Source organism: Rattus norvegicus, chromosome 17, assembly GCF_036323735.1.
Source record: "Rattus norvegicus strain BN/NHsdMcwi chromosome 17, GRCr8, whole genome shotgun sequence".
Taxonomy (NCBI): domain Eukaryota; kingdom Metazoa; phylum Chordata; class Mammalia; order Rodentia; family Muridae; genus Rattus; species Rattus norvegicus.
In genome coordinates this window covers 90,592,183-90,612,711 of record NC_086035.1, presented here as the reverse complement: position 1 = coordinate 90,612,711, position 20,529 = coordinate 90,592,183, and the positions used below count along the sequence as shown (strand labels likewise).

Below are 20,529 nucleotides of genomic sequence, written 5' to 3'. Positions count from 1 at the left end.
AGTTCAATATCCAATTTTCTGAGGAACCTCCAGACTGATTTCCAGAATGGTTGTACCAATCTGCAATCCCACCAACAATGGAGGACTGTTCCTCTTTCTCCGCATCCTCACCAGCATCTGCTGTCACCTGAGTTTTTGATCTTAGCCATTCTCACTGGTGTGAGGTGAAATCTCAGGGTTGTTCTGATTTGCATTTCCTTTATGACTAAAGATGTTGAACATTTCTTTAGGTGTTTCTCAGCCATTCGGCATTCCTCAGCTGTGAATTCTTTGTTTAGCTCTGAACCCCATTTTTAATAGGGTTATTTGTCTCCCTGCGGTCTAACTTCTTGAGTTCTTTGTATATTTTGGATATAAGGCCTCTATCTGTTGTAGGATTGGTAAAGATCTTTTCCCAATCTGTTGGTTGCCGTTTTGTCCTAACCACAGTGTTCTTTGCCTTACAGAAGCTTTGCAGTTTTATGAGATCCCATTTGTCGATTCTTGATCTTAGAGCATAAGCCATTGGTGTTTTGTTCAGGAAATTTTTTCCAGTGCCCATGTGTTCCAGATGCTTCCCTAGTTTTTCTTCTATTAGTTTGAGTGTATCTGGTTTGATGTGGAAGTCCTTGATCCACTTGGACTTAAGCTTTGTACAGGGTGATAAGCATGGATCGATCTGCATTTTTCTACATGTTGACCTCCAGTTGAACCAGCACCATTTGCTGAAAATGCTATCTTTTTTCCCATTTGATGGTGTGGCTCCTTTGTCAAAAATCAAGTGCCCATAGGTGTGTGGGTTCATTTCTGGGTCTTCAATTGTGTTCCATTTGTCTATCTGTCTGTCTCTGTACCAATACCATGCAGTTTTTATCACTATTGCTCTGTAATACTGCTTGAGTTCAGGGATAGTGATTCCCCCTGAAGTCCTTTTATTGTTGAGGATAGTTTTAGCTATCCTGGGTTTTTGTTATTCCAGATGAATTTGCAAATTGTTCTGTCTAACTCTTTGAAGAATTGGATTGGTATTTTGATGGGGATTGCATTGAATCTGTAGATTGCTTTTGGTAAAATGGCCATTTTTACTATATTAATCCTGCCAATCCATGAGCATGGGAGATCTTTCCATCTTCTGAGGTCTTCTTCAATTTCTTTCTTCAGAGTCTTGAAGTTCTTATTGTACAGATCTTTTACTTGCTTGGTTAAAGTCACACCAAGGTACTTTATATTATTTGGGTCTATTATGAAGGGTGTCGTTTCCCTAATTTCTTTCTCGGCTTGTTTCTCTTTTGTGTAGAGGAAGGCTACTGATTTATTTGAGTTAATTTTATACCCAGCCACTTTGCTGAAGTTGTTTATCAGCTTTAGTAGTTCTCTGGTGGAACTTTTGGGATCACTTAAATATACTATCATATCATCTGCAAATAGTGATATTTTGACTTCTTCTTTTCCGATCTGTATCCCCTTGACCTCCTTTTGTTGTCTGATTGCTCTGGCTAGAACTTCAAGAACTATATTGAATAAGTAGGGAGAGAGTGGGCAGCCTTGTCTAGTCCCTGATTTTAGTGGGATTGCTTCAAGTTTCTCTCCATTTAGATTAATGTTAGCGACTGGTTTGCTGTATATGGCCTTTACTATGTTTAGGTATGGGCCTTGAATTCCTATTCTTTCCAGGACTTTTGTCATGAAGGGGTGTTGAATTTTGTCAAATGCTTTCTCAGCATCTAATGAAATGATCATGTGGTTTTGTTCTTTCAGTTTGTTTATATAATGGATCACGTTGATGGTTTTCTGTATATTATACCATCCCTGCATGCCTGGGATGAAGCCTACTTGATCATGGTGGATGATTGTTTTGATGTGCTCTTGGATTCGGTTTGCCAGAATTTTATTGAGTATTTTTGCATCGATATTCATAAGGGAAATTGGTCTGAAGTTCTCCTTCTTTGTTGTGTCTTTGTGTGCTTTTGGTATAAGAGTAATTATGGCTTCAGAGAAGGAATTCGATAGGGCTCCATCTGTTTCAATTTTGTAGAACAGTTTGGATAATATTGGTATGAGGTCTTCTATGAAGGTCTGATAGAATTCTGCACTAAACCCGTCTGGACCTGGGCTCTTTTTGGTTGGGAGACCTTTAATGACTGCTTCTATTTCCTTAGGAGTTATGGGGTTGTTTAACTGGTTTATCTGTTCCTAATTTAACTTCGATACCTGGTATCTGTCTAGGAAATTGTCCATTTCCTGCAGATTTTCAAGTTTTGTTGAATATAGGCTTTTATAGTAAGATCTGATGATTCTTTTGAATTTCTTCTGAATCTGTAGTTATGTCTCCCTTTTCATTTCTGATTTTGTTAATTTTGAGACACTCTCTGTGTCCTCTCGTTAGTCTGGCTAAGGGTTTATCTATCTTGTTGATTTTCTCAAAGAACCAACTTTTGGTTCTGTTGATTCTTTCTATGGTCCTTTTTATTTCTACTTGTTTGATTTCAGCTCTGAGTTTGATTATTTCCTGCCTTCTACTCCTCCTGGGTGTATTTGCTTCTTTTTGTTCTAGAGCTTTTAGGTGTGCTGTCAAGCTGCTGACATATGCTCTTTCCTGTTTCTTTCTGCAGGCACTCAGAGCTATGAGTTTTCCTCTTTGCACAGCTTTCATTGTGTCCCATAAGTTTGGATATGTTGTACCTCCATTTTCATTAAATTCTAAAAAGTCTTTAATTTCTTTCTTTATTTCTTCCTTGACCAGGTTATGATTGAGTAGAGCATTGTTCAATTTCCACGTATATGTGGGCATTCTTCCCTTGTTGTTATTGAAGACCAGCTTTAGGCCGTGGTGGTCTGATAGCATGCATGGGATTATTTCTATCTCTCTGTACCTGTTGAGGCCCGTTTTTTGACCAATTATATGGTCAATTTTAGAGAATGTACCATGAGGAGCTGAGAAGAAGGTATATCCTTTTGCTTTAGGATAGAATGTTCTATAAATATCTGTTAAGTCCATTTGGCTCATGACTTCTCTTAGTCTGTCTACGTCTCTGTTTAATTTCTGTTTCCATGATCTGTCCATTGATGAGAGTGGGGTGTTGAAATCTCCTACTATTATTGTGTGAGGTGCAATGTGTGTTTTGAGCTTCAGTAAGATTTCTTTTACATATGTAGGTGCCCTTGTATTTGGCACATAGATATTTAGGATTGAGAGTTCATCTTGGTGGATTTTCTCTTTGATGAATATGAAGTGTCCTTCCTTATCTTTTTTGATGACTTTTAGTTGACAATTGATTTCATTTGATATTAGAATGGCTACTCCAGCTTGCTTCTTCTGACCATTTGCTTGGAAAGTTGTTTTCCAGCCTTTCACTCTGAGGTAGTGTCTGTCTTTGTCTCTGAGGTGTGTTTCCTGTAGGCAGCAGAATGCAGGGTCCTTGTTGTGTATCCAGTTTGTTAATCTATGTCTTTTTATTGGGGAGTTGAGGCCATTGATGTTGAGAGATATTAAGGAATAGTGATTATTGCTTCTTGTTATATTCATATTTGGATATGAGGTTATGTTTATGTGCTTTTCTTCTCTTTGTTTTGTTGCCAAGACGATTAGTTTCTTGCTTCTTCTAGGGTATAGCTTGCCTCCTTATGTTGGGCTTTACCATTTAATATCCTTTGTAGTGCTGGATTTGTAGAAAGATATTGTGTAAATTTGGTTTTGTCAAGAAATATCTTGGTTTCTCCATCTATGTTAATTGAGAGTTTTGCAGGATACAGTAACCTGGGCTGGCATTTGTGTTCTCTTAGGGTCTGTATGACATCTGTCCAGGATCTTCTGGCTTTCATAGTCTCTGGCGAAAAATCTGGTGTGATTCTGATATGTCTGCCTTTATATGTTACTTGACCTTTTTCCCTTACTGCTTTTAATATTCTTTCTTTATTTTGTGCGCTTGGTGTTTTGACTATTATGTGACGGGAGGAGTTTCTTTTCTGGTCCAATCTATTTGGAGTTCTGTAGGCTTCTTGTATGCTTATGGGTATCTCTTTCTTTAGGTTAGGGAAGTTTTCTTCTATGATTTTGTTGAAGATATTTACTGGTCCTTTGAGCTGGGAGTCTTCACTCTCTTCTACACCTATTATCCTTAGGCTTGATCTTCTCATTGAGTCCTGGATTTCCGGTATGTTTTGGACCAGTAGCTTTTTCTGCTTTACATTATCTTTGACAGTTGAGTCGATGATTTCTATGGAATCTTCTGCTCCTGAGATTCTCTCTTCCATCTCTTGTATTCTGTTGGTGAAGCTCGTATCTACAGCTCCTTGTCTCTTCTTTTGGTTTTCTATATCCAGGGTTGTTTCCATGTGTTCTTTCTTGATTGCTTCTATTTCCATTTTTAATTCCTTCAACTGTTTGTGTTTCCTGGAATTCTTTTAGGGATTTTTGTGACTCCTGTCTATGGGCTTCTACTTGTTTATTTATGTTTTCCTGTGTTTCTCTAAGGGAGTTCTTCACGTCTTTCTTGAAGTCCTCCAGCATCCTGATCAAATATGATTTTGAAACTAGATCTTGCTTTTCTGGTGTGTTTGGATATTCCGTGTTTGCTTTGGTGGGAGAATTGGGCTCCGATGATGCCATGTAGTCTTGGTTTCTGTTGCTTGGGTTCCTGTGCTTGCCTCTCGCCATCAGATTATCTCTAGTGTTACTTTGTTCTGCTATTTCTGACAGTGGCTAGACTGTCCTATAAGCCTGTGTGTCAGGAGTGCTGTAGACCTGTTTTCCTGTTTTCTTTCAGCCAGTTATGGGGACAGAGTGTTCTGCTTTCGGGCATGTAGTTTTTCCTCTCTACAGGTCTTCAGCTGTTTCTGTGGGCCTGTGTCTTGAGTTCACCAGGCAGGTCACTTGCAGCAGAAAAGTTGGTCTTACCTGTGGTCCCGAGGCTCAAGTTTGCTCATGGGCTTTTGCTTATGAGCTCCGTGGGGGTAACAACCAGGAAGATCTGCGCTGCCCTTTCCGGGAGCTTCTGTGCACCAGGGTTCCAGATGGCGTTTGGTGTTTTCCTCTGGAATCAGTAATATGTGCAGAGTGCAGTCTCTTCTGGTTTCCCAGGCGTGTCTGCCTCTCTGAAGGTTTAGCTCTCTCCCCCACGGGATTTGGGTGCAGAGAACTGTTTATCTGGTCGGTCCCTTCAGGTTCCGGCAAAGTCTCCATCACTATTGATTTTTAATAGAGCTTAAATCAAATTGACCATGAGATTCTACCTCTCAAACCAATAAGAATGGCTAAGATCAACAACTCAAGTGGCAGCACTTGCTGGCAAGGATGTGGAAAAAGAGGAGCACTCCTTCACTGCTGGTCAAATTGAAAACTGGTATAACCATTCTGAAAATCAATTTGTTGACTCCTCAGAAAATTGGAAATAGTTCTACCTGAAGACCCAGCTATACCACTCTTCGAAATATACCCAAAAGACTCCCTGTCATACCACAAGGTCACCTGCTCCGCCATATTCACAGCAGCATTAATTGTAATAGCCAGAAGCTGGAAACAACCCAGATGTCCCTCAACTAAAGAATGGACACAATAATGTGATTCATTTACACATTGGAATGCTATTCAGTTATTAAAATGAAAACATCGTGAATTTTGCAGGAAAATGGATGGAACTAGAAAATATACTGAATGAGGTAACTCAAACCCAAAAGGACATGCATTGTATGTCCTCACTGATAAGTGGATATTAGTCAAAAAGTATGTAATACTTAGGGTACAACCTACAGACCTAAAGTTGTAACAAGGAGAAATGCCCAAATGAGGAGGCTTCAATCCTACTTGGAAGAGGGAAAGAAATAATCATGGAAAGCAGAGGGAGTAGAGGATCTGCGTGGAGGAAAACAGGATCAGATATTGGGGGAGGGATAGGAGAGAAGCCCAGAGGGTCAAAAGAATGAATGGAAATTAATAGCCTTGCTGAATGGGAGGTGGGGGTACCCTGTAGAAAGTACCAGAGACCCAGTGGGTGAGACACTCTTAGGATTCATTGGGGGTGACCTTAGCCACTAGGGAAAGGAAACTTCAAGAGTGTCACCTCCAGTAGATAGACATGAAATCAAGTGGATAGCATTACTAACCCACAGTCAAAATTCCTGACCCAGAATTTTTCCTGTCTAATAGAACTTTGGGGACAAAAATGGAGAAGAGACTGAAGGAAAGGAAGTCCAAGAACCAACACAAATTGGAATCCTTATCAGGGGATAACCAAGACCTGACATTACTATGCTATGATATACTTACAGACAGGAGCCAGGCATGGCTGTCCTCTGAGAGGCCCTACCAGCAGCTTACAGACACAGAAGCAGACACATACACCCAACGACTAGACAGAGGTCAGGGAGCCCTACAGTTTAATTAAGGGAAGGATTAAAGAACTTGAAAGCAAGAGTGACAATATAGGAAGACCACCATTCTCAACTGACTTAGACCCTTGGGAGCTCCAAAACCATGAGCCACCCACCAACAGCATAGAAGGGATGGTCTGAGGCTCTTGGGCACATATGGAGGGGGTCTGCCTGGTCTAACCTAGGTGGGTAAAGATGTGCTTAATCCTTGAAAGACATGATACCACAGAGAAAGGGGAGGTCTTTGTGGAGGGAACACCCTCTTGGAGGCAAGATGAAGGAGGAATGGGATGAGGAAGTGTGGAAGGGGGAATTATTAAGGGAAATTATTGGAATGTAAATAAATAGTTATTTAAATTAAATACTTCACAACTCATCTAGTAATGTCATTATGAGTTCCCTTGAATGGGTTCACTATCAGATTGTAAGTTTCAATTTTCACACAGATTGCTTCATTCAAATAGATCAGGGTATTGCTTAGGGATCTGTAAGCTAAGAAGTTATTAGTGATGGTGATGGTGATGGCAATGATACTGCCATGTTGTTAGTCTTAGTAAGCTCAGGCTATGTTCAGCTCAAAAGACTACTGCTGTGTGTATGGGGAAGGTGAGTGGGGGTTGGGGAATGAATAAGAACAAATATGAGAGACACATAGTAATGCTATAATGAACTCCATTGTGTACTAACCTAAAAAAAAACAATAAAAATAAAGACTTCCCCTTCCACAGAGTTGTATAATCTTGCAGACCTTGCACAGAACATCTTCCAGCAGTGTAAATGGTGTCTTGACTTATGCATTTTTCCTATCTTTTTGGTAAATTCATTTGTAACCAGTGGCCCTCACAGTAGCTTGTTGCCCATTTGGGTGGCCCAGATGAGCCATCACTAAAGAGGCCATTGTCAGGGAAAAGACAAATGACCATAATTCTACAGCAGAGATAAACTCAGTCTCTTACTTGTTTTCAAACTGCTGTTTTTGGTGATTTGCTCCTAGAAATCAAACTTTAATACATAACAACATATGCAGGAGACTAACAACAGTGTCTAAGATCACCAGTTACAAAAAGATACCTGTAATGGAGCAAATGAGGATATGGGGTGGGACAGAAAATCTTTGGGCCCTTCTGCCCTACAAATACAAAATACTAACCTAGTCTCAATTTCCTCCAGTTTGTCTCAGACTTCTCTTTAGGGATGCAATCTCCAGGATCTATATCTCTGCAAGGGAACAGGAGGTCTTTCTTTTCCTCCCCTCCCAAGCTCTTTCTGTTGTAAGCACAGAATTAAATAAATTATTTTGATTTAAAAATTATTTGTTGTGTATCAACAATCACATATCCAAGCATGATTAGGAGGCTAAAACTGAAAGACAGTAGGCTTGAGAATACACTAAAAACAGTCCACGGTCAAAAGCAAACAAAAGTATCTGTGGACATGAATGTTTTGCTGGCATGTGAATCACTGCAGTTGTTGGGGACCCATGAGGTTCTGAGTCTGGTTATATCATTAAGTACAAAGAATTGTTGATTGTCATGACAATGTAAGATGTACCAGTTTGAAGTAATATTTGACCAAAATATGAAGTGAGCCAATTTTACCTGAGATGAAATTGTAGAACATTTTCAAGACTTGATATCAGAGAAGGAAGAATAGCTCAGTAGTGAAGCTTGGATATTTTGTAGGAATCGCCAGCCAAAAAGGAAAAAGAGTACTGCCAGTTAGAATTCTACATGCGAAGAATGAGTATGACTCACAGGGCTAGGTATGAAAATCACAAACTTCCTAAGGATCATTTTATTATGCAACTTAAAATATTAATAATAACAAATAAGGAATGGGTATAGCTACCTAGAATTGAGTGTGTAAACCCAAATTTGAAATATGCACATGAACATGAATGTCATAGCCAATGATCACAGCACAGATACTAAGAGTCAGTGATCAATCCTCCATGACAGTAACAGAAGCAATAAGGTTTGATGTTATGGAGAAAACTCACTTAATAAAGATGATGATAAAATCTGGTGATGATATGATGGTGAGGTTTGATGTTATGGAGAAAACTCACTTAATAAAGGGGATGATAACAATTTCTCCTTAGATTCAGACAAAATATAGTAGAAGAGAACTTTACAATAAAAAGATTCAAAGAGACACACTAAGGGCCAGAGATAATCAACTCAGTACTGGCTCTAGGGATGTCATACTATATCTGAACTTCGAATCCTTTACTATCAATTTAGACAGCTAGCTGTTGCACATTATTACAACATTTGCATTCCCAGCTGAAATAGCCATATCTATCGGACTCTAGGACCTGTGTTCTTGATTCACCCTTAAATTTTCATGAGCAACAGCATAGTGTCTCATGCAGGGCATGGAGCAGAAATCACATTATGGAGCTGTGTCTTACACATGGACAAAAGGACATTTTTAAATCCTTCTTATGAGTCCAGCATGATCGAAGTAACCCAAGAAAGTTGCAAGTGTCACAGACCTCCTTTTTTCTTGAAAATATTAAGAGAAATATGCCTTCACAATCTTTTAGAACCCATCTTTGTTTACAACCCATCTTTGTTTACACAAGAATTCATTGTGCTCTTACAAAGAGATACATTACCTGAATTTTGCAATAATAACTGATGAGAATTGCATGTACTACAACATATTTAACAAGTTCACATTCATTCAAGGTTTGTTTGAAGTGGAGCAAGTCTATGCCTTGGAAATTCTTAGACTGTTATCATGCCTTAAGAAAATATGACAAAGTTATGATGAAAACTCAGCTACTTCTCATTTTTAAAGCATACAATAATGTTATTAATACCTTGCCCTTTTATGTTGTAATTTCAGTGCAATACTGTCCTACACTCCTTTAGATTTGCTCCTGTGTGGTTTACTTATTATGCATAAAGCAGGAAGCCAAGAAAAACAAATGAAGCATGGGGCCTCTCTACACAAATATGATCTGCTTTCTGTGTATAAGAAATCCATGAAAAGACCACCAAAACTTTATGGCAAGAGCACTGGTTGAAATGAACATTATAATAGTAGAGCTACACAATAAAAATGAAACCACAACAGATTTACAATCTGTATAACTGCACTTTTTACTTTGCCTAGTTATGCTATCTCAAAAATAAATATTATTACCATAAATAGAATCTCCACTAAACAGTCCCTTAACAATAAAAATGTGTCAGGGCACACTTACCGTGTGCTGCTAAAGTCAGTGATGTTTCTATGGAAATTCCAGACTAAGAAATGTGTCAAACAAAATGTGAGGGAGAGAGATGAATATGTTGGTGCATAATTTGATGAGTTTCTGCTTCTGCTGCCATTCAGAGGGACTTCTTCACTTAAATATTTTCTGAGTTACATGATGGAACCTTTGTCCTGAAGGATAATTGCATAAGATTTGCTGTCTTATGTACAAATTTATTTAAAACTGTTAACAAAACGAATGAGTTTTGTGTGCTTTTGTATACATGCATGAATGCACATGTGTGTGCGTGCATGTCTGTGTTTCTTGTGGTTTTTCATGGATGTTAGAGTTTGGGGTGATATTTTTGGTTTATCTGTTTGCTTTGTTTTATTTTGGTATGTTTGTTTATTTGTTGCACCATTTGTTTTCTAAAGAGAGAAAGTTTGGATTTGGTCAGAGGTGGGAAGGATTTGGGAAGAGATAGGGAGGAGAAAACCAGGATTAAAATATAGTGCATAAAAATTTATTTTCAATTAAAAAGAAGAAATGTACTCTTTTTCTTATAAAGTGTCTTTAGAAATTACTCAGCTATTTTTGAAGTTACATATATAGCTCAGAATTATCCTTCTTTCTTCAGAAAATAAAATCTACAATATAAAATAAAGTGGTATAAGGAAAATGAGAAATTAAGGCTTACTTTCATTTAAGAAGATGTCAAATTTGATCTTTAAAGCATATTTTCATATTTTTAAATTTTGTAATTCATGTGTTCAAACATATCTTAAATTCAGCTGTGCACCTGTAGTTAAAAGTTTAACTTTCAGGAAGGGACAGGAGGGAGAGGGAGAGAAGCCAGGGCAGGTGACGTTAAGATTCCGCTCTGTGTATTTACAGGTTGTTACTAATGTTCTTAAGGCATGGATGGCACTGGGCTAAGTGGAACTGGCACTTAGGTGGGCAATTATATCTTACCAATTGCGTCAAAGATTATTGTGTGTTCTTTTTTGTGACGGTTTGAGTGTACGAAAGTGTGTGGGGACTGGAGACACTGGGCCGAGGTGGAGTTGGGATGTGCTTCAGCCAAGATATCTAGCAGATATCTTGGAGCACTGAGGTGTCAGACCTAGCGAGGTAAAAGACAACCTTATTTTTTTATTTTTTATATTTTACAACAGACGGTGAACCAACCTGTGGGCTAGAATCCACTAGCAATCCTAAGAATTGAGAGAAAGTTTTATTTTCTAAGTAAGAGGAGGCCGGCACCATGTTAAGTCATGTGATCTCTCAAGCACGTGGAATTTAAACAAAGAAACAGGGAAGCAGCACAGGTGGGCAGGCCATAAGTCCCCTGCTGTGTAATAAGTAATGGCAGATCAGAGAGTTAGAGATTAAAAGCTGCTTTTTAAAGAAAGTTGTTTAGAAAGTCTTTCAGAATACTCATATTCCTTCTAACGTGGGCTCCATGGGAATTTTGGGTTGAAATCCTAGTTAGACAAGCTACTTCTTAATGACAGGTATCATTAAAAGGTGATTAAGTTTGTTTTTAGGAAGAAGAGAATAAAGAGATACCTGAATCACATGGGAATTTTCACCCATGGTTCAGAACTTAGATAGAGAAAAATTAGTCACTAACTCCAAGTAGAGTTGTGATAACTGTCTGTAACACTAAGCAGAGTAAATGCAGCCATATATTATAGAAGTTATTAAGGTTAAAGAAAAATCTGTGGCTCCGGGTAGAGAACTTAACAGATTGATATATTTGGGCTAAATTCCTGGTTTGATAAGTTGTTTATTGGTATTAGAATGGATAGAAAGTGTTTAAGTTTGTTTTAAGGAGAGTAAAGAGATTACCTGAATCACGTGGGGATTTTCACCCACAGTTCAGACCTTAGATAGGGAAAAATTAGTCAGTAACTCCAAGTAGAGAGTTGTGATAAATGTCTGTAACACAAGGCAGAGTGAATGCAGACATATATGATAGAAGTATTAAGGGTAAATAAAAATCTGTGGCTCCAAGTAGAGCTTAACAGATGGATATATATATATACATATATATATACATATATATATATTATTAAGGTTAAAGAAAAATCTGTGGCTCTGGGTACAGAGCTTAACAGATTGAGATATTTTGGGCAAAAGTCCTGGTTTGATATGTTGCTTATTGATATTGGAATTGATAGAAGGTATTGGGTTTGTTTATGAATCACCCCGCCAAAGGCAATATGGCTTGTCGATACTGGCAAGCGAGGGTTTGTGGTTACTTTTGAACAAGAAGCTCAGATTCTCTTAACGTGGGCTCCACGGGAATTTTGGGTTCATATCCTGATATCATAGAGTACAAAAGCCTATCAAGTTCATTGTTTAGCTTACTTCCTTTTCTTAAAAAATTGTTTAATCTTCATAATGGGTGTGACTTTGAGTTTTATGGTTATATTACTACTCTGGGAGTAAATGCAAGATACAAGCTTTTCTGGTTACAGACTAAGGAACAAAGTATTTTGGGAAAAAGATTTTGCCTTTGTGTTTTTAAAAAGTGTGATTAGGCTCTGGAAACCTCAACGAGTCATACTGATCAGATTTGATAGAAGTAGACTGCCTGAAAAAATTGATTCAAGGGAAGCAAACAAAAAGATATCTGGATTCTAAACTTTTGTCTTGAGACAGTGTGCCTACTTGGATTCCTGGTCTCAAGGACTTGCAGTTGGGTCCAATCAGGACACATCGGCTACAGCATTTGCCTCATTCTTCCTACCCCTTACTGCCAAGGTTATCTCAACGCCCATGTACAGCTTGAAGAAGTTATAGAGGAGTCATCACTCCAATTCCCTGGACCTTTGGGAGGCTGAAAGTGGTTATTTTAAAGTTATTGGTTGTAATTTAACAGGGAGGAATTAGCTAGATTGAGTTATACAGTCATAATCTCATTTGGTAACTAAGCTAAAATCGTATCTCTGCTTTGGTATAGAATTTTTTGGACAAAGTTTAATAGTACAAGGTTTAGAACCAGTCCTTCTATTGATGTCATTACAAACTTCTGAGTTGATTACACATGTGAGTTAAGGGCCAAGTAGCAAATATATTGCTGACTTTGTGAGAGTACTTTCAAGATAATATTAAGATATAAAGATAACAGTCCAGATTGTCTTGTATAGATAGGTAGTTTTCAAAAATATCAGAAATCCATAAAATTTGAGATTTAAAGTTATTTATCCTAACAGTTCCCCTTTGGCAGAGTTAATGAAGAATGTGAACATCCCTACCTCCAGCTGAGGCAATACTTTGTGGCTAGGCAGCCACTGGACAAAACTGCCTGTTTCATCTGCAGACTAATGCTGTCCAGAAAAGGATGAATTATGTAGAATAGTTGACTGATAAACTCTGCCAAGACAGGATGATCAGTCCTTCAAAAAGTCCTTCAAAATCTGTGTTTCAACAGTCTGTCAGTTAATTTTGGGCCAGAAGGCTGAAGACTTGCACCACATGTTGCTAACAGGGGACTGTGCTAGTGGAGATTTGTCTCTACAACCTCTCAGTTCTGGAAGTTGTGTTAGGCTTCCTATGTGTATAGATATTTGGTCATTCTCAGATTTCTGATGAGGTGGAAGACTGATTATAGTCTCATAGCCTATCAGGCTGTTTAACTCTAAAATTACATATTTTATTAGATAGTTATCAGATAGTATACAAGGTAGCCAAGATATAATATAGATTTTAAGCCTTTCTTAAGCTGGAATGGATAACTAAATGTTCTGTTTAACTGATAAAGTGATGGACTGGGTATTGAGTATATCATATGTTTTATAAATTGTAGAATGGTAATAATTGTACTCAGTTTATATATATAAGTGAAAAGGCCTTTTGACTGGACAAAAAGGGGGAAATTTTGTGGTTTGCCCTGGAGTTATCTGTATTTTGATGCTAATTCCACTGCCCCAAGGACAGCTGCCTAGTCACATACTCAGGACTCAGGTGACTTCACCAGAACCACCTCCCCATTGAATTTGTAAAGTACAGGTGAGGGGCAGGTACAGGATAGAAGGAGGCCTGTCATTGGAGGAGAAGGAAGGATGGGCGGGAGAGAAGTTTGAAGGAAGAGGAGGAGACTGGAACAGAAAGGAGGAAGACAGGAGAGAGAGAGAGAAGTCATGCAGGTGATGGCTGTGTGTATTTACAGGTTGTTATTAATGCTCTTACGGCATGGATGGTACTGGGCTTTGTATGTTTAGGTGGGCAGTTATATCTTACCAATTGGGTCCAAAAAAAAAAAAGAAAGAAAAGAGTTTAACTTTCAAACTTTTACTGAAAATAACAGATATTGACCAAAGAGTTTATTAATAAAACCACTAAAAATTTAGGGCCAAGACAAAATAGTGTTGCTAAAAGCTAAAAATGAATGTAATTAGATTACGCCTTAAGTTATTTAAAGGTGCATGTCACACCTCCTCTGTTATAGTCAGAAGACAACATGGAGGTGCTCTCCTCACACTACGTTGGGTTCAGGGAGTGAATGCTCTTGCTATTCTGTGGCAAAAACCTCTAACCACTATACCTTCTCTACAAGCTCTAAAAATCTAATTCAGTTGCCAGTTGGAAGCAAATTTAAAATATTTCAATTTTGTTCCATTTACTGACTCAGGTTAACAAGGGAGCATGTCTGGAAAATGAGAATTTTGAGTCAGCTATACAATTCAGTGGTTCATCAAAATTAAAATACAATACTATTAGAAACCTGAAACACTATAGAGAAGCAAAACCATAACTAACATTAATAAGCTATCCCACCAAGCTTTCCGTTTCGACATTGGACTGATATCATGGCCCTCACTACATGCTCCTGTTCTGTTGAGTCCAAGATCATTCTGAAGGCTTCTGTCATAAGCTCCCCCTGAGCCAGATTTGGTGTGAGTTTGGACTTGTGACTGTCTGTTCCTCCTTTTCGAAATGACAACCTTGGAGTTGGTGTGCTGAACTTTCACACGAGTGCCGGAAATACTGCATAGGAAAATAGTTCATATCACATTCTTTTCCTAAATGACACCCAAACTTGAATTTTAACAATTGCTTTAAGAATAGATGGGATTTCCCATTACATAATCTTTTACCAGTCAAAATATTTCAGAAAAAAACTATTATAATTTTGAGTTTAAATTAGTACAATTAGTTCTGACAATTCAAAGGTGATTTTTTTTCCACGAGTCATATACTTTTTATTAGATAACATTGAAAAAAATGATTTTAGTATTTATAGATGTACATAAAAATTTTAGAAAACTTAACATGATTATATTATTTATAACTTAAGTGAAAACAATGATACATGTTATATATTTTATTTTTTATTAAAAAACATGGCAAACTGATCATAATTTTCACTTCCCTAAATTTCTCCTAGGTCTTATCAGCTCCCTACAAAGGCAACTACATGCCTTTTCTTTCTATTTCTTTGTGAAAGGCAAGAAACAAAACAGACTGAGAAACATATGTACACACATTCACAAAATCAGAAACCAAAAAAATACAAGCAAAAATACAAGTAAGAAAAAAGTGTCTAAACAGACTGAGCAGCCTAATATCCCAGATAGACCTCCATTCTCTTGCCGCCTCTCTGCCCAACTTCATCAGATCTGCTGAGCCTGAAACAGACAGGTAAAGTTCCCTCCCCCCACCCATCTTCCTTGCTTTCTAAGTCCTCTGGAGTAAGCCCAGCTGCACTGAGCAGCCTGTTATCCCAAGGGAACATCCATTCTCCCCCAATCTCTCTGCCCACCTTCATCAGATCTGCAGCTGCTTAACCACACAGACCTGCAGATCTGGAACCATACAATCCAAGGATATTGATCAGAGGTCTGCCACACCAGGATTATTGGATTTAACCCCCCCCCCAATACCTACTATAAAAGATTCATCAAGGGACCAAAGCCATACACATAGATAAAAGCCAGATGGATAGGACATAATTAACAAAAGCCAGGCCAGGCCAATATGACAAGCACAGATACCCTTCTACAGCAAGCCACAAATATCTTACCACAAATGAAGCACAAGAAAATGACCTTTGATTCAATATTATAAAGATGACAGAGTCCTTTAAAGAGGAAATGAATAAATTCAGTAAAGAAATGTAGAAAGAGGTGGCTCATGGGTTAAGAGCACTGGTTGCTCTTCCAGAGTTCCTGAGTTCAAATCCCAGCAACCACATGGTGGCTCACAACCATCTGTAATGGGATCTGATGCCCTCTTCTGGTATACAGTATACTCATATAAATGAAATAAATCTTTTTAAAAAAAATATAGGAAAATACAAACAGGTAGAGGTGTTTAAAGAGGAAACAAACCTTTTAAAAAATATACAGGAAAATACTATTAAACAGGTGAAAGAAATAAAACTGTGATGTCCTAAACATGGAAATAGAAGCAATGAATAAAACATGAACTGTCAGAATCCTAGAGGTGGAAATCTTAGAGAAAAGAACAGGAACAACAGAGGCAACCATGAGCAACAGAATACAGGGGATAGAAGAAATAATCTCAGGCATAGAAGATATAGAAGAAATACAGCAGTCAATGAAAATGTTAAATCTAAAAATTTCCTGACACAAAACATCCTGGAAATCTGGGAAACCATGAAAAGACCTAACTTAAAAGTAATAGTAATAGAAGAAGGGGGAAAGTCTCACTTCCAAGGCCTAGAAAATATTTTGAACAAAACTACAGAAAACTTTACCAACCAAAAGTAGAAGATGCCTATAAAGATAGAGCAGGCTCATAGAACACCAATTATACTGCAACAGAAATGAAAACTCGACTGCCACATAACAATTAAAACACAAAATCTATAGAACAAATACGGAATATTAAAACAGCATGGGAAAATGCATGTGTTAATAATGGCAGACTTCAACACCTGAATCTCAGGAATGGAAAGGTCATCAAGACAGAAATTAAACATAGAAATCATGAAATTAACAAATAATAGGATAAAATGGATCTAACTGACATCTATAGAATCTTTCACCAAAACACAAGAGAATATATTTTATTCCCAGCACTTCATGGAACCTTCTCCAAAATTAATGATATAATCAGGCACAAAGCAAGCCTCAACAGATCAAAGAAGATTGAATTAACCCCTTGCAATTTATAAGATCCCTATGGATTAAGGCTGGATTTCAATAACAGAAGAACACCCAAATATTCATGGAAAGTGAACAACTGCCTTCTCAATTATCACTTGGTTAGGGAAGAACAAAAAAAAAAAGAAAGAAAGAAAGAAAGAAAGAAAGAAAGAAAGAAAGAAAGAAAAGAAATTAAACACTTTTCAGAACTCAGTAAAAAGGAAGGCACAACAAACCCAAACATATGTGACACAATGAAAGCAGTGCTAAGAGGAAAACTCATAACTCTAAGTGTCTTTATTAAAAAAAAATGGAGACACCACATACTAACATCTTAATGGCACACCTGAAAGTTCAAGGAAAAAAAGGAAGTAAATACACCAAAGAGGAGTGAACAGCAGGAAATAATCAAATCCAGGGCTGAAGTAAATCAATTAAAAACAAAGAGAACAATACAATGATTCAACAAAACCTAGAGCTGTTTCTTTGAGAATATCAACAAGATAAACAAACCCTTAGACAAAGTACCTAAAAGGCAGACAGACAATTCCCAAATTAAAAAAAAATCCCTCATAAAAATGGCAACATAACAACAGAAACTGAGGAAATTAAAAAATCATGAAGTCCTACTTCAAAAGCCTGCACAAAACCAAAATCTAAACAAAGTGGATGATTGTCTAGTCAGGTGTCATTTACCACTTAAATAAAGATCAGGTAGACTATTTAAACTATCCTGTAAAGCTTAACAAAATGGAAGCAGTATTTAAAAGTATCACAAAACAAAAAAGGGGGTGAGGCAGATGGTTTTTGTTCAGAATTACAGCAGACTTTCAAGGAACAGCTAATCCCAATAATCCTCAGAAAGTCCACAAAATAGAAACAGAAGGAACACTGTCAAACGTATAATATGAGGCCATAGCCAGTCTGATACCTAAACCACACAAATACTCAAACAAGAAAAGGGACTTCAGACCCATTTCTCTTTTAAATATTGGTGCAAAAATACTCAAAAATACTCGTAAATTGAATCCGGGAACTCATGAAAACATCATGGTCAAATAGGCTGTATCCAAAAGATGAAGGGATGGTTCACTAAATGAAAATCCATCGAGTAAAACCACCATATAAACAAACTGAAACAAAAAAGTCACATGAACATCTCATTACATGATGAAAAAGCCTTTGAAAAAATACAACACTCCTTCATATTAAAAGTTTTAGGGGTGTCAGAGATAAATAACATATGCCTAAACATAATCAAAGCATCATACAGCAAGCCAATAGCCAACATCAAGGTAAATGGAAAAAAACTTAAAGCAATTTCACTAAAATCAGGGCAAGAAAAAGCTGCCCACTCTTTCCTTTTTTTTTTAATTGGATATTTTTATTTACATTTCAGATGTTATTCCCTTTCCCGGTTTCCCACCAAGAGCAGTATCCCATCTCCCTCCCCTTTTTCTACAAGGATTTTCTTCCTCCCCAGTCACCCCTTCCTACCCCTTCTACTCCCTCTCCCCCGATATTCCTCTACACTGAGGGATCCAGCCTTGGGAAGACCAAGGGTTTCTCCATCTATTGATTCCCAACAAGGCCATCCTCTGCTACATGTGCACCTGGAGCCATGGGTCAGTCCATGTGTAGGCTTTGGGTAGTGCTTTAGTCCCTGGGAGCTCTGGTTGGTTGGTGGTGTTGTTGTGAAGTGGAAGCCCCTCAGCTTCTTCAATACTTTCTCTAATGTCTCAAACTGGGACCCCGCTCTCAGTTCAATGGTTTGCTGCTAGCTTCCCCTCTGTATTTATCATACTCGTACTGTGACCCTCAGAAGACAGCTATATCAGGATCCTTTCAGCATGCACTTCATAGCTTCATCAATATCTAGTTTTGGTGGTTGTATATATATGGGCTGTGTCCCCAGGTGGGGCAGGCTCTGAATGGCCATTCCCTCAGGCTCTGCTCCAAACTCTGTCTCCATATTCACCCCTATGAATATTTTTGTTCCCCCTTTTAAGAAGGACTGAAGCATCTGCACTTTGGTGATCCTACTTCTTGAGTTTCATGATTTCTGTGGATTGTATCTTGGATAATTTGAACTTTTGGTCTAATATCCACTATAAGTGAGTGCATAACATGTGTGTTTTTCTATGATTGGGTTACCTCACTCAGGATGAAATTTTCTAGTCCCATTCATTTACCTATGAATTTCATGAAGTCATTGTTTTTGATAGCTGAGTAGTACTCCATTTTGTTATATGTACCACATTTTCTGTATCCATTCCTCTGTTGAAGGGCATCGGGGATCTTTACAACTTCTGGCTATTATAAATAAGGCAGCTATGAACACAGTGGAGCACGTGTCTTTGTTGTATGTTGGAGCATCTTTTGTGTATATGCCCAAGAGAGGTATATCTGGGTCCTCAGGTAGTGCAATGTGCAATTTTCTGAGGAACCTCCAGACTGATTTCCAGAGAGGTTGTACCACTTTGCAATCCCACCAACAATGGAGGAGTGTTCCTCTTTCTCCACCACTTCACCAGCATCTACTGTCACCTGAGGTATTTTTTGTTGTCGTTTTTTATCTTAGCCATTCTATTTGCTGTGATGTGGAATCTCAGAGTTATTTTGATTTGCATTTCCCTGATGACTAAGGATGTTGAACATTTCTTTAGGTACTTCTCAGCCGTTTGGCTCAGCTGAGAATTCTTTGTTTAGCTCTGTACCCCACTTTTAATAGAACATTTGGCTCTCTGGAGTCTAAAGATCTTTTCCCAATCTGTTGGTTGCCATTTTGTCCTAGTGACAGTGTCCTTTGCCTTACAGAAGCTTTGCAGTTTTATGAGGTCCCATTTATCCATTCTTGATCTTAGAGCATAAGCCATTGGTGTTTTGTTCAGGAAATTTCCCCCAGTGCCTGTGTATTTGAGGCTCTTCCTCACTTTTTTTCTATTAGTTTGAGTGTATCTGGTTTGATGTGGAAGTCCTTGATACACTTGGACTTAAGCTTTGTACATGGTGATAAGAATGGATAGATCTGCATCCTTCTACATGCTGACGTCCAGTTAAACCAGCACCATTTGTTGAAAATGTTATCTTTTTCCACTGGATGATTTTAGCTCCTTTGCCACAGATCAAGTAACCATAGGTGTGTGGGTTCATTTCTGGGTCTTCAATTCTATTCCACTGATCTACCTGCCTGTCTCTGTACCAATACCATACAGTTTTTACCATTATTGCTCTGTAACACAGCTTGAGGTCAGGGATGATGATTCCATCAGAAGCTCTTTTCTTGTTGAGGAGTTATCCCTATACTGGGTTTGTTGTTATTCCAAATGAATTTGCAAATTTTTCTTCCTAATTCTATAAAGAATGCCTTTGAAATTTGATGGGGATTACATTGAATCTGCAGATTGCTTTTGTCAAAATGGCCATGACTTGAAGATCTTCTCATACAAATCATTCACTTGCTTGGTTAGAGTCACAACCAAGGTATTTTGTTATTTGGGTCTATTGTGAAGGGTGTCATTTCCTAATATCTTTCTCAGCCTCTTTATCTTTTGAGTATAGGAAGGTTACTAATTTGTTTTAGTTAACTTTATACCCAACCACTTTGCTGAAGTTGTTTATCAGGCTTAGTAGTTCGCTGGTGGAACTTTTGGAGTCACTTAAGTATGCTATCATATCATCTGCAAATAGTGATATTTTGACTTCTTCCTTTCCAATTTGTATCCCTTTTGCCTCCTTTTGTTGAATGATTGCTCTGGCTAGGACTTTGAGTACTATACTGAATAAGTAGGGAGAGAGTGGGCAGCCTTGTCTAGTCCCTGCTTTTAGTGGGATTGCTTCAAGTTTCCCTCCATTTAG

The 20,529-nt window shown here is 38.0% G+C and overlaps 1 protein-coding gene across 8 annotated transcripts in view; it reads right to left on the bottom strand.

The window, feature by feature from the left end:
* LOC102549174 (ankyrin repeat domain-containing protein 26-like) overlaps positions 1-20,529 on the bottom strand; it is a 246,026-nt gene that overhangs the window by 9,506 nt on the left and 215,991 nt on the right. For 2 of the 8 annotated variants that reach the window (XM_017600748.3, XM_063276813.1), the window contains exon 18: positions 7,947-14,548. The exons of 1 other annotated variant lie outside the window; for it this stretch is intronic. In XM_017600748.3, the coding sequence (XP_017456237.2) occupies positions 14,278-14,548 (271 nt within the window). In that variant the 3' untranslated portion in view covers positions 7,947-14,277. Of the gene's footprint in view, positions 1-7,498; positions 7,567-7,946; positions 14,549-20,529 lie in introns of all 8 variants that reach the window. 5 more of the 8 variants (XM_063276816.1, XM_039096170.2, XM_063276815.1 and 2 more) reach the window with 5 other exon arrangements.